This window comes from Nerophis lumbriciformis, linkage group LG13 (assembly GCF_033978685.3).
Source record: "Nerophis lumbriciformis linkage group LG13, RoL_Nlum_v2.1, whole genome shotgun sequence".
Classification (NCBI taxonomy): domain Eukaryota; kingdom Metazoa; phylum Chordata; class Actinopteri; order Syngnathiformes; family Syngnathidae; genus Nerophis; species Nerophis lumbriciformis.
The window spans coordinates 35,832,921-35,847,516 of NC_084560.2; the positions used below are offsets into that span (position 1 = coordinate 35,832,921).

Sequence of the window (14,596 nt, forward strand, 5' to 3'; positions counted from 1 at the left end):
TTTTTCTTTACAACATGGCCGAGAAGGAGTAGGAAGAAGCAGAGTTTATTTAATAGTACCTCTTTTCTACCTCATTGCAAATCCAGCACTAACACATGTTCACTTCCTGTTCTTCATTTGTACATAATTGACATCAGTTCATTCTAAAGACAACAGTCTTTTACATAAATAGTAAAGTCAGTTATGATTCACATTATGAGTTGAATAATACATCATTTTCAATACTTCAGTCGTAATTCTTCCTTGTACTTTGTAAACACTTCATATGAGTCCATTGTTTGACATAGTCACTTAATTCATTCCATAATTTATTTCCACATACTGATATACTAAAGGTTTTAAGTGTTGTACGTGCATACACATGCTTTATGTTACATTTCTATCTAAGGTCATATTGCTCCTCTTTTGTTGCGAAGAATTGTTGTACATTCTTAGGTAGCAGGTTATAGTTTACTTTGTGCTTAATTTTAGCTCTTTGCAAAATAATTTAGGTATTTTTGATTCAATAAAAAAGGGTTTGTATGTTCTTTGTATCCATATATGGTGATGATATAGGTCACAGGTGTCAAACTCAAGGCCCGGGGGCCAAATCTGGCCGGCCACATTATTTTATGTGGCCCGCAAAAGCCTGGAAATAATATGCATTAATAAAATGCTTAATCTTTTCCTACTGAATATATTTGTTATTTCCCTTTTGACATTAAAAAGTATGTACTTCATGCAATTGCATATATTTTAACATTTTTAATTATCAAAATCGAAATATTATATTATCACGTATTCCAAAAATATATTTTGTTAAAATAAAGATAAATACTGTACTTAAATATCAAATTTCAAAACAAATTCGCAATCAAATTGTAGACTGTAAAATTGACAATAGATAGATAAACATTAAAAAAACAAATATTAAAACAACCAGATTGTATGGCAAAAAAAAAACTGGCAGCTCTGTTGCTTGAATTTTACCGCTAAAAACAGTGGTATCGTTTTTCCATTCCATTCCATTTTTTTTATATGCTGTAAAAAAAAAACACTACTTTTACTGTAAAATTCTAGTGACTGAGCTGCCAGTTTTTAAAGTAAAATTTAAATACTTTTTTCATAGCTTATGTAAAAAAATATATTGTTAATGTATGTATATATGTATATATATATATATATATATATATATATATATATATATATATACAGTATATATATATATACAGTATATATATATATATATATACAGTATATATATATATATATATATATATACATACATATACACACACACACATATGTATATTCATATATTACTCATTGTTAAAAGCAGCCCTCTGAGGGCAACCATAATGAAAACGGGTTTATAGGTGATACAATTTTCAGCCCTAAAATATACTAAAAAAAACTTTGAAAGATGAACGCTGCGTTTATCGGAATTGTGCAACAAAGAAGGCAACAGTGTGTGGGAACAGACGGCAGTGGAATGCCACTCTACCTGTGACGAGGTGCTGCACATCCGTTCACACTGCAAAGTATAATGAGACTTTTCCAACTTGGACTGATGACAGCTGTTTAAAGGTTTCACTTTCCTCATCTCCGTACTGGTAGCATGCGTGGTGACTCGTTTGTTTACTTTGGCGCTAACTTGGTGGCATCCAAACATGGGTCAGTTTATATTTGGCTGTTGATTGTCTGATGTGGGGGTCGGTAACTCCACTGGCTCCCTGGAGCGTTTTCAAAAATGTGTTAAAAAGGAAAAAAGATGGTGCAAAAATATATTTTTTGTTTTAATGTGGTTTCTGTACAAACACACATGACACAAACCTTCCTAATTGTTAGAAAGCCCACTGTTTAATATCTTTGTTGTTATGCTTCCCTGATGAGAGTATTTGGCGAGCGCTGTTTTGTCCTACTAATTTCGTCAGTCCTTGAACTCACCGTAGTTTGTTTACATGTACAAATTTCTCAGACGCTGCCACCGAAATACATTTGTTTTACATTCATGTTTTATGCCACTCTTACTTTGTCTCATTTTGTCCCCCAAACGTTTGATGCTGGGTGTGAATACACAAAGGTGAGCTTTGTTGTTGTTATTGACTTGTGTGTAGTGGTAATCAGGCATGACTGCAAGTTAATCGATGCTAACATGCTATTTAGGCTAGCTGTACATATTTCATTATTATGCCTCGTTTGTAGGTCATTAATTTTCCTTTACTTATGTCCTCTGTGTTTTTAAGTTATATTTGCATGTCTCATGACACGTTATCTGTATGTAATATTGGCTACATTTCTGATAGTTGTTTGTGTACCATGTTGTTCCAGACCACAGCAAACGTTACCCAGCTTGCAAAAATTGTAATAAATCCATTAGAAGAAGACAGCCTGTCGTTTCCTTTAACACACAAATCTCTAAATCTGGCCATTCTAAGTCAGTCATTTCCAGGAGTTATCTCACCCTGTGAGAAGCCTCAGTTTTACTAATGATTTCCTATGTTGTAAAAATGTGTAGAACAAATATTACATTTCAACATTTCTGTCGACGAAGATTTGCTTCAGCCTGCGACACATAGTCATTTTGATAGTAGGCTAGTATAACGTTGCTTGGATGGCAACATATGTTGCTCCAAAAGCTGTATGTACCTTTCAGCATTAATGGCGCCTTCACAGATGTGTAAGTTACCCATGTCTTGGGCACTAATACACCCCCATACCATCACAGATGCTGGCTTTTCAACTTTGCGCCTATAACAATCCGGATGGTTCTTTTCCTCTTTGGTCTGGAGGACACGACGTCCACAGTTTCCAAAAACAATTTGAAATGTGGACTCGTCAGACCACAGAACACTTTTCCACTTTGTATCAGTCCATCTTAGATGAGCTCAGGCCCAGCGAAGCCGACGGCGTTTCTGGGTGTTGTTGATAAACGGTTTTCCCCTTGCATAGGAGAGTTTTAACTTGCACTTACAGATGTAGCGACCAACTGTAGTTACTGACAGTGGGTTTCTGAAGTGTTCCTGAGCCCATGTGGTGATATCCTTTACACACTGATGTCGCTTGTTGATGCAGTACAGCCTGAGGGATCGAAGGTCACGGGCTTAGCTGCTTACATGTAGTGATTTCTCCAGATTCTCTGGACCCTTTGATGATATTACGGACCGTAGATGGTGAAATCCCTAAATTCCTTGCAATAGCTGGTTGAGAAAGGTTTTTCTTCAACTGTTCAACAATTTGCTCACGCATTTGTTGACAAAGTGGTGACCCTCGCCCCATCCTTGTTTGTGAATGACTAAGCATTTCATGGAATCTACTTTTATACCCAATCATGGCACCCACCTGTTCCCAATTAGCCTGTTCACCTGTGGGATGTTCCAAATAAGTGTGTGATGAGCATTCCTCAACTTTATCAGTGTTTATTGCCACCTTTCCCAACTTCTTTGTCACGTGTTGCTGGCATCAAATTCTAAAGTTAATGATTATTTGAAAAAAAAAAAAAAAGTTTATCAGTTTGAACATCAAATATGTTGTCTTTGTAGCATTTTCAACTGAATATGGGTTGAAAATTATTTGCAAATCATTGTATTCAGTTTATATTTACATCTAACACAATTTCCCAACTCATATGGAAACAGGGTTTGTAACACTTATATAAGACTTTTAAAGTCATTTTGATAGTAGGCTAATATAACTAATATAGACACTTACATCATGCGTTGCCTTCATTATAGCACTTATATAAGACTTTTAAAGTCATTTTGATAGTAGGCTAATATAGCTAATATAGACACATTCATTGTAACACTTATATAAGACTTATTTTTTGCGGCTCCAGACAGATTTCTTTTTTGTATTTTTGGTCCAAAATGGCTCTTTCAACATTTTGGGTTGCCGACCTCTGGTCTCATGAGTAAAATGCTTTTAAAAAGCCCACTGTCAGCGTGAAACGCCGAAAGCTATTTTATTGATGTATTTGATTAATGCCTTTTGTATTAAAAGCTAATCGTTTCTCATTACGCACTACTGAGCAGTGAAGCTCGCTCTCACGACAAACGCTGCTGGTTGTTAAATCACTGTCACTAACATGGTGTTTTATTCACACTATTGTAATGGGTGGGAATAGTGTCTTAACACGCGCAACTTTATACGACGACAAAAGTTGTGAAAAGTTTGGGGGAAAAGCTTGCTTTAGTGGACTCACCTTTAAAGTAGCTCTTGACTCTCAGGTATCCCACACTGAGGCGCAGGACGGACAGCTTGTCCAAACAAGATCGGACATCGTCGTGGAAGGGCAGCAGATCTGTTAGCCGGTCCAGCTCCCCGTTCAGCCGGTCCCTGTGTCGCTTGGACGGGTTGGATTTAATCACCTCGTTACTGCGGGACACCTTTTTTCTGAAAAAAAACAAACAAAAAACGATATTCGGTTGGTGTTTACCGCACAATACGGATTTTCAGAGAGATGATTTATTTAAGTTACGACACGTCGTCATTAGCGCTGCATTGTTTGGCGCAGTTGATAGCCCGCCAAGGATATCGGATTCATTAAAACATTAAGAGGACTTGGCTGGGGATAAAACAGGCGTATCATGTTTTAGATGTTTGCAAGAGGAGCGGATTGGGGAAGGACTCGTAGCAACCTGCAAACCAAGTAACAACAAACAACAAAAAACATTGATGGAGCGGCTTGGTGCTGACTTTACTACCATAACTATAGTCTAAACACCACTACAGGACTATTTACCTAACCCATGTCCAATATTCCATTTACAGAACACCTGGACAACACTACACGGCTAAAATAGTAAACAAACATTTGCAATGAACACATGTTTCTCCAAACTTCTGCGGTAGTCTGGATTATCCGCAGGTGTGTTTCCGTGGATGTGTGTGTATGCAGTAAGAAGGGGATTCATATGGCCTCATTCATTGCGATTTACCTGACACATGAAATGTGACCAATTGGGGGGTTGAATACTGTAATTTTCAGACTATAAAGCGCACTTAAAATCCTCAAAACCGGAAAGTGCGCCTTATAACCCAGATAGTGCTGACCGACCTCGAGGCAATTTTATTTGGTACATGCTGTAATTATATGGGTGACCAGTAGACAGCAGTCACACATAAGAGATAAGTGTAGATTGCAGTGTGACGCCCCCTGTTCAATGAGCAATCAAGCCCAAAACGTTGATGTTTCATTGAGAATATAAAACAGGGGTGTCCAAACTACACCCCGCCGGCGTCTTTCATTTGGCCCGCGAGACGGCACGAGTTCAATAAGCATATACTAATATGCCAGCGGTCTGATGGCTGCCAATGCGCCACTAGGTGGCAATTGAGAGTAACTCAAATCAGTGACCATTCATTATACTTTCATGTACATTCAGCACAGTTTTTAATTATATTTCACAACCCAAACAACCTTCCCTAGTCATGGTGCAGGAAGAAGAAAAATGCAACCAGTACAAAAATTCGACAAACATGGTCACAACCATCATTATGATGTTTACATATTTTTAAATACAGAAAGAGATCTACATTGTTTTAATCCACGATCAAGTTTGTTCCATAACTGATTGAAATGCTTATTTCCATTGTCCCCGTTCTAAATCCAGATGTATTAAAGATCTCAGTTCCTTTCAGATTATAATTACTTTACCTTTTTACAAATCTGTTTGGAATGTTGTTTGGTAAAAGTCTTGCATGTGCTTTGTACATGATGTGTAGGATATTATACTCAAAAATATCATTTCAATATTGATTTTTTTGCACCATGACGAGGGAAGGTTGTTTAGATTGTGCCTTGCATGTAAATGCTGTGCTATCATTTCAAAGTACTGTCAAGGACCATTGGTCTGATATACTCACATTGACCACAAGATGGGATAAAATCTATGGCATTCAGAGACCACCTGGTACTTAGGATTACTTTGAAAGCACTCTGCGGTGCGATGCTTTGTTGAACTCAGGCCAAATTGAAGAAGTTGGCCAGCGGGCTGCAGTTTGTACACCCCCGGTCTAAAGAAAGCGAGCTCAAAAGTTGTGTGAAAAACACATTCCACTATCATTTTAGCCAAAATGAGCCAGCCAAACTTTGCATCAATTCCAGTACTTGTTTTATTTGTCAAAATCTACAAGGTGTGAAGCGGCGTCAGCAAAATATCCAACATCAATCACTAGGGGTGTGGGAAAAAATCGATTCGAATTTGAATCGCGATTCTCACGTTGTGCGATTCGAAATCGATTCTCTTTTTTTTTTTAATATTTAATTTTTTTTTGTATTTATTTATTTTTTTTTATTTTTTTTAATTAATCAATCCAACAAAACAATACACAGCAATACCATAACAATGCAATCCAATTCCAAAACCAAACCCAACCCAGCAACACTCAGAACTGCAATAAACAGACCAATTGAGAGGAGACACAAACACGACACAGAACAAACCAAAAGTAGTGAAACAAAAATGAATATTATCAACAACAGTATCAATATAAGTTACAATTTCAACATAGCAGTGATTAAAAATCACTCATTGACATTATCATTAGACATTTATAAAAAAAATAAAAAAGAACAATAGTGTCACAGTGGCTTACACTTGCATCGCATCTCATAAGCTTGACAACACACTGTGTCCAATATTTTCACAAAGATAAAATAAGTCATATTTTTGGTTCATTTAATAGTTGAAACAAATTTACATTATTGCAATCAGTTGATAAAACATTGTCCTTTACAATTATAAAAGCTTTTTACAAAAATATACTACTCTGCTTGCATGTCAGCAGACTGGGGTAGATCCTGCTGAAATCCTATGTATCAGGCATGTGATTTGACCACAATGAAAAAAACTGAAAAGATTTCCGGGGGTCTGGGGCACCTGGGACAAGGGGGGCGACGCCCCCCGAAGCTCCTGGTTTTTCACCAATTTAACATGCTAAAATTAACAAAGACAGCACCATTTGAAGAAAATATTTTAGTGTTTAAAGACATGAAAACATCATTAATAGAACATACCTTGCTTCAAGTTGTTTCATATGTTTTTGGCGTTTCGCATGTACTTCCAAAGCCTTGAAACCTCGTGATCCATAGTCAATATTGTCATGACACCACGTGCACAAAACCTTTCCGGGACGATCGATTTTCCGAATAAAATCACCGAACAAAGTCGTAACTTCCTTCTTCCCAACAGTATCAGTGATTTCCCTTTCCATCCAGTCCCATCGAAACTTATTTTTGACATGTTTATCAATTTCTTTTACTCGTAAAGCGTCCTTTCTCTTAAGAACCGACATCGTTTACATATGGAAAATGGCGGTAATAACCATTATGAATGATGACGTTAATAACGATGTCCTGATTGGTCACAAGGAACATATCGACCAATCAACTACGGCGTAATATAAACTACGTCTCGAATCTTGATTTAGGGTCGGGAAAAAAAACGGAAAAACGGGAGATAATTTTTTTTATTTTTTCCCCGAGATTAAAAAAGACGGAATTCCGACTTTAGACGGAAAAATCACATGCCTGATGTATTGAATGAATAGAGAATCCTTTTGAATGGGGAAAATATCGTTTTTGAATCGAGAATCGCGTTGAATGGAAAAAAAAAATCGATTTTGAATCGAATTGTAACCCCAAGAATCGATATTGAATCGAATCGTGGGACACCCAAAGATTCGCAGCCCTATCAATCACACAGTAGACGTTCGGGAACCAAGGCGCCGATATCGTAAAATCATTCATGTGAAGAAGACACTGTGACTTTGTGTCAATCTCGACGTCTTTCTGAAGAAGAGGAAGCATGTTTCTGAGAACTTCAATCACTATAATAGCAGTGCCATGTTGGCAGAGGGGTTAGTGCGTCTGCCTCACAATACGAAGGTCCTGAGTAGTCGTGAGTTCAATCCCGGCCTCGGGATCTTTCTGTGTGGAGTTTGCATGTTCTCCCTGTGACTGCGTGGGTTCCCTCCAGGTACTACGGCTTCCTCCCACCTCCAAAGACATGCACCTGGGGATAAGTTGATTGGCAACACTAAAAATTGGCCCTAGTGTGTGAATGTGAGTGTGAATGCTGTCTGTCTATCTGTGTTGGCCCTGGGATGAGGTAGCAACTTGTCCAGGGTGTACCCCGCCTTCCGCCCGATTGTAGCTGAGATAGGCTCCAGCGCCCCCCGCGACCCCGAAGGGAATAAGCGGTAGAAAATGGATGGATGGATGGATGTTTGCGGGCAGTTACCCTCCCTCCTTCCTTGCCGTTGGCCACTCCTTATTCCACCGCCTAGCAAAGCATCAGGGGTCTGACCTACTAAAAGCTGCACTCGATCCGAGTGCCAAATGCTCACACATGACTGAAATCGGACACACATACAGCGGCGTGTGGGGACTGAGCCGTGATTTTTTTAAAAAAATAACAAGCTTAGCCGAACCCTAATTGATTGATTAGTTGAACAGTTATGTGCTGTTCTTAACGCTAACATTAGTAAGACTCCACACAGTGAGCAACTCGCTTGTTTGAGCAGCTGATCTGAGGGTTGTCTGTGCGGTTGTTGTTTTTTTATTGAACATCACGTGTCATTTCACACGAGTGACGTAAACACACGGCAGCTAAAAAGTATTCTAATGTGTTTTTCTGGCTGTAGTCCGGAATGAAGTGAGCCTGGAGCCAAAGACCCTCGCTTTCCGTTCACGTAGCAGAGAACTGGTGTCACGCAGGAGAAGGAAACAAAAGGCAGCATTCATTGGGAAGTGATATCGATCATAGGACCCATCAACAGGATTCAGGGCGTTTGCTTTGATTTCTAAGAAAGGGCCCAAGCGTTAGGTCCACATAACGAGAAGCGAGGGTTACTTGTTGAAGAATCACAGTAAATAATTCAATGTAGGTCAAGACATGCTAAGCAGTTAAATCAAACAAATGTGGTAAATGCTCTAATTACAGCTGGTTTATTGACCTAAGACTACGCTTACACTGCAGGCAAAAGTGGACCAAATAGGATTTTTTACAAATACGATTTTTTTCTAACGGACTGTTTAGATTACAAGTTGTGATCTTTATCAGAAGCCAGAGTGATAAAAAGTATGACTTCTTTGATCTTTGTGGTAAATATTGGACACAATATACACATATACACATTTATACATATACCGTATTTTTCGGACTATAAGTCGCAGTTTTTTTCATAGTTTGGCCGGGCTCCAGTGCGACTTATATATGTTTTTTTTCCTTCGTTATTATGCATTTTCGGCAGGTGCGACTTATACTCCGGTGCGACTTATACTCCGAAAAAGACGGTACCGTATTTTCCGCACTAAAAACCTCCAATTTTCTCAAAAGCTGACAGTACGCCTTATAATCCGGTGCGCCTTATATATGGACCAATATTGAGCCACAACAGGTCTCGCAACTACGGGATGCATAACGTAACCTCAGCCTCTACTGTAGCGTCTATTCTATGCGCCTTATAATGCGGTGCGCCTTATACATACCTGCCAACTTTTGAAATCAGAAAAACCTAGTAGCCAGGGTCCAGGGGCCGCAGGCCCCGGTAGGTCCAGGACAAAGTCCTGGTGGGGGGTTCCTTCGCCCCGACGCAAAATGATTATTAGCATTCAGACAGGTTAAAAGGTTGCTAAAACCATCACTTTTCTATCAGTCACAGTGATTTTCAAAACAAAAATATTACAGCAAAAATCATATGGGTTGATTGACATGTTTATTCTGTAAGCTAACTTCAATAGTTTGAAATTATTTTGACAGTTAATGCCAGTTATCCTGTCAACCTTTCACAAGACTTCAATTTGTTAATTGAAAGTATAAACAGTGTAAACAACTTTTACAGTAAACAAATGGTAAAACAGTACTAAACAATTCCATTAAAAAAAAATTGGTGTCATTATTAACTTTCTGTCCAAGCTTGTATAATCTACTACCTTGTTCAATTGTAAAAAATATTCTGTGCCTAAAATTCACATTTCTATCACAATTATCATACTGTAAACATGGTAAGCTAACTTCATTAAAATTAATAGTCCTGTCAATAGCATGGAATTACAATTCAAATGTAGTTTTTTTGTAAGCCTTTCAAAAGAATTCAAAATATGAAAAATTAATGAAAATTAATTTAAGCCATCAGACACTTGAAAAGTGGCACATCACATCTCTAATTTAATCATTTTAACTTTTCAACAGAAATAGCTCTGCAAAAATATTAAGGACATACTTCTGTATTTTGGTAGTTATGCTGTCAACATTTAACAAGATTTCTTCAACTTGGACTTGAAAGCATAAATAGTATAAACACTTTTAACAGTATAACAGTACTAAACAATTCCAATAGATAACATTGGTGTCATTACCTTTTTGTTTGCTCAATTATTGCCTCCGTAAATAAAACTTCGGCATTTATCACATCCAAAGAATCTGTTTGGGCGACGAAAAACGTTGAAAGTTTTCCACTTGTATCGCTAGCAACGGCATTAGACTTGTGTTTTTTTTGTCCCAACGTGGTCTTTTACATCGCTAATTCCTCCGTGTCCGATCGAAAAATCTTGTCTGCACAAGGTGCAATTCGCGTAGTTTTCACCCTTTTTGGAACGGATAATTATTCTCGGATAGGCTTTTGAATATTCTTCACGGAATGACTGCAGTTTTCTTTTCGGTTTAAGACTCGTATGTGATTTTTCTCCGGCTGATTCCATGATCGTTCGCTCGTTTGGAAACAATGGCAACTGGTTCGTTCCATTTTGTCCACTAGCGACGCTGAGATCATTATTCATGCGTTCGTTACGTCTCGTCTCGATTACTGTAACGTATTATTTTCGGGTCTCCCTATGTCTAGCATTAAAAGATTACAGTTGGTACAAATTGCGGCTGCTAGACTTTTGACAAGAACAAGAAAGTCTGATCATATTACGCCTATACTGGCTCACCTGCACTGGCTTCCTGTGCACTTAAGATGCGACTTTAAGGTTTTACTACTTACGTATAAAATACTACACGGTCTAGCTCCAGCCTATCTTGCCGATTGTATTGTACCATATGTCCCGGCAAGAAATCTGCGTTCAAAGAACTCCGGCTTATTAGTGATTCCCAGAGCCCAAAAAAAGTCTGCGGGCTGTAGAGCGTTTTCTATTCGGGATCCAGCACTATGGAATGCCCTCCCGGTAACAGTTAGAGATGCTACCTCAGTAGAAACATTTAAGTCCCATCTCAAAACTCATTTGTATACTCTAGCCTTTGAATAGCCCCCCTTTTTTAGACCAGTTGATCTGCCGTTTCTTTTCTTTTCTCCTCTGCTCCCCCCTATCCCTTGTGGAAGGGGAGACACACAGATCCGGTGGCCATGGATGGGGTGCTGGCTGTCCGGGGTCGGGACCCGGGGTGGACCGCTCGCCTGTATATCGGTTGGGAACATCTCTGCGCTGCTGACCCGTCTCCGCTCGGGATGGTTTCCTGCTGACCCCACTGTGGACTGGACTCTTACTGTTATGCTGGATCCACTATGGACTGGACTCTCACAATATTATGTTAAACCCACTCGACATCCATTGCATTCGGTCTCCCTAGAGGGGGGGGGTTACCCACATATGCGGTCCTCTCCAAGGTTTCTCATAGTCATTCACATCGACGTCCCACTGGGGTGAGTTTTTCCTTGCCCTTATGTGGGCTATACCGAGGATGTCGTTGTGGCTTGTGCAGCCCTTTGAGACACTTGTGATTTAGGGCTATATAAATAAACATTGATTGATTGATTGATGGTGCCTGGTGCTTGGCAGCGGTGCTATAAATAGCCTCGCGCATGGCATTCGGAATGGCTCGATAGGAAGTTACGGGAAGCAGTGTCGATTGTCATTGTTGTTACGCGATTTCGTGAATAAAACTTAAAAAAAAATATTTTTTTTAATTAATGAAAAACCGTATTTTTTATCACTGCAACCGTAACCCGGAATAGGTTGATGAAAACCGTACTAATTACGGGAAAACCGGAGTAGTTGGCAGGTATACTTATATATGAACAAAGTTTTAAAATAGGCCATTCATTGAAGGTGTGCCTTATAATCCGCTGCGCCTTATATATGGACCAATATTGAGCCACAACAGGTCTCGCAACTACGGGATGCATAACGTAACCCCAGCCTCTACTGTAGCATCTATTCTATGCGCCTTATAATGCGGTGCGCCTTATATATGAACAAAGTTTTAAAATAGGCCATTCATTGAAGGAGCGCCTTATAATCCGCTGCGCCTTATAGTGCGGAAAATACGGTACACACACACACACACACACACACACACACACACACACACACACACACACACACACACACACACACACACACACACACACACACACACACACACACACACACTTGATTGGCTGTTAGTGTGTCGCTCCCTCTAATCAGTGATCACTTCCTGCTTTGCTCGGTAACCAGAGACAAGTGCCTTTGTTTATGCAACTTCCACTTTCTCCCGAAAAAGAAGGAAAAATAAATAATCGAACGTTTAATCGGACGCATATTTTATTGATACTGATTCATCGCGCAGCCTTATCTGTAGTGTATACATAGTAGGGCTGTGAATCTTTGGGCACCACACGATTCAATTTGATTCTAGGGGGTAATGATTCGACACAGAATCGATTCTCGATTCAAAATCTCTACTTTTTTTAATGACATTGAATGTCAGTTCTATGAATAAATACATTCCTCCATAAAAATAAATAAACAGCTCTGATCAATTACTATATTACCTAAAATAAAACTGGTTTTGTTTAATAAAAAATAATAATTCTACCCAAAAGTATCCAACACTTCTCTTCTCTAAATTAAATGTGCACAGCAGATATACAAACCCCAAAACCAGTGAAGTTGGCACGTTGTGTAAATCGTAAATAAAAAACAGACTCCAATGATTTGCAAATCTTTTTCAACTTATATTCAATCGAATAGACTGCAAAGAAAAGATACTTAACATCCGAACTGTAAAGCTTCGTTATTTTTTGCAAATATTAGCTCATTTGGAATTTGATGCCTGCAACATGTTTCAAAAAAGCAGGCACAAGTGGCAAAAAAGACTGACAAAGTTGAGGAATGCTCATCAAACACTTATTTGGAACATCCAACAGGTGAACAGGGTAGTTGGGAACAGGTGGGTGTCATGATTGGGTATAAAAGCAGCTTCCATGAAATGCTCAGTCATTCACAAACAAGGATGGGGCGAGGGTCACCACTTTGTCAACAAATGCGTGAGCAAATTGTTTAAGAACAACATTTCTCAATCAGCTATTGCAAGGACTTTAGGGATTTCACCATCTACGGTCCGTACCATCATCAAAAGGTTCAGAGAATCTGGAGAAATCACTGCACGTAAGCAGCAAGGCGGTACTGCATCAAAACCGACATCAGTGTGTAAAGGATATCACCACATGGGCTCAGGAACAATTCGGAAAACCACTGTCAGTAACTACAGTTGGTCGCTACATCTGTAAGTGCAAGTTAAGCGAAAGCCATTTATCAACAACACCCAGAAACGCCGCCGGCTTCGCTTGCCCCGAGCTCATCGAAGATGGACTGATGCAAAGTGTAAAAGTCTTCTGTGGTCTGACAAGTCCATATTTCAAATTGTTTTTGGAAACTGTGGACGTTGTGTCCTCCGGAACAAAGAGAAAAAAAAACCAAAACCCATCCGGAGTGTTATAGGCGCAAAGTTGAAAAGCCAGCATCTGTGATGGTATGGGGGTGTATTAGTGCCCAAGGCATGGGTAACTTACACATCTGTGAAGGCACCATTAATGCTGAAAGGTACATACAGGTTTTAGAGCAACGTATGTTGCCATCCAAACAACGTTTTAATGGACGCCCCTGCTTATTTCAGCAAGACAATGCCAAGCCACGTGTTACAACAGCGTGGCTTCATAGTAAGAGTGCGGGTACTAGACGGGCCTGCCTGTAGTCCAGACCTGTCTCCCATTGAACATGTGTGGCGCATTATTAAGCCTAAAATACCACAACGGAGACCCCGGACTGTTGAACAACTTAAGCTGTACATCAAGCAAGAATGGGAAAGAATTCTACCTGAAAAGCTTGAAAAATTGGTCTCCTTAGTTCCCAAACGTTTACTGAGTGTTGTTAAAAGGGAAGGCCATGTAACACAGTGGTAAAAATGCCCCTGTGCCAACGTTTTTGCAATGTGTTGCCATTAAATTATATGTTAATGATTATTTGCAAAAAAAATTAGTTTCTAAGTTCGAACATTTAATATCTTATTTTTGCAGTCTATTCAATTGAATATAAGTTGAAAAGGATTTGCAAATCATTGTATTCTGTTTTTATTTACGAATCACACAACATGCCAACTTCACTGGTTTTCGGTTTTGTGTATCGAAGTTTAAAACATGACATTTAATGTATTTCATTCATTTTTCTCTGTCAAAATAGAAACAATGAAATCATTTAGTAAGAAAGATGAAGTATGCACATTATTCCCAGTCTTTCGCGGGCTACATTAAATGACGCGTCGGGCTGGATCTGGCCCCCGGGCCTTGAGTTTGAAACGTGTGATTTACATCAACAATATGATTCGTGGTCTGGACAGCACAGATCAAA

The 14,596-nt window shown here is 39.1% G+C and overlaps 1 protein-coding gene across 2 annotated transcripts in view; it reads right to left on the bottom strand.

Moving 5' to 3' along the window:
• LOC133613387 (aryl hydrocarbon receptor-like) overlaps window positions 1-14,596 on the bottom strand; it is an 81,650-nt gene that overhangs the window by 50,930 nt on the left and 16,124 nt on the right. For both annotated transcript variants that reach the window (XM_061970896.2, XM_061970894.2), the window contains exon 2: window positions 4,184-4,374. In XM_061970896.2, the coding sequence (XP_061826880.2) occupies window positions 4,184-4,374 (191 nt within the window). The remainder of the gene's footprint in view (window positions 1-4,183; window positions 4,375-14,596) is intronic.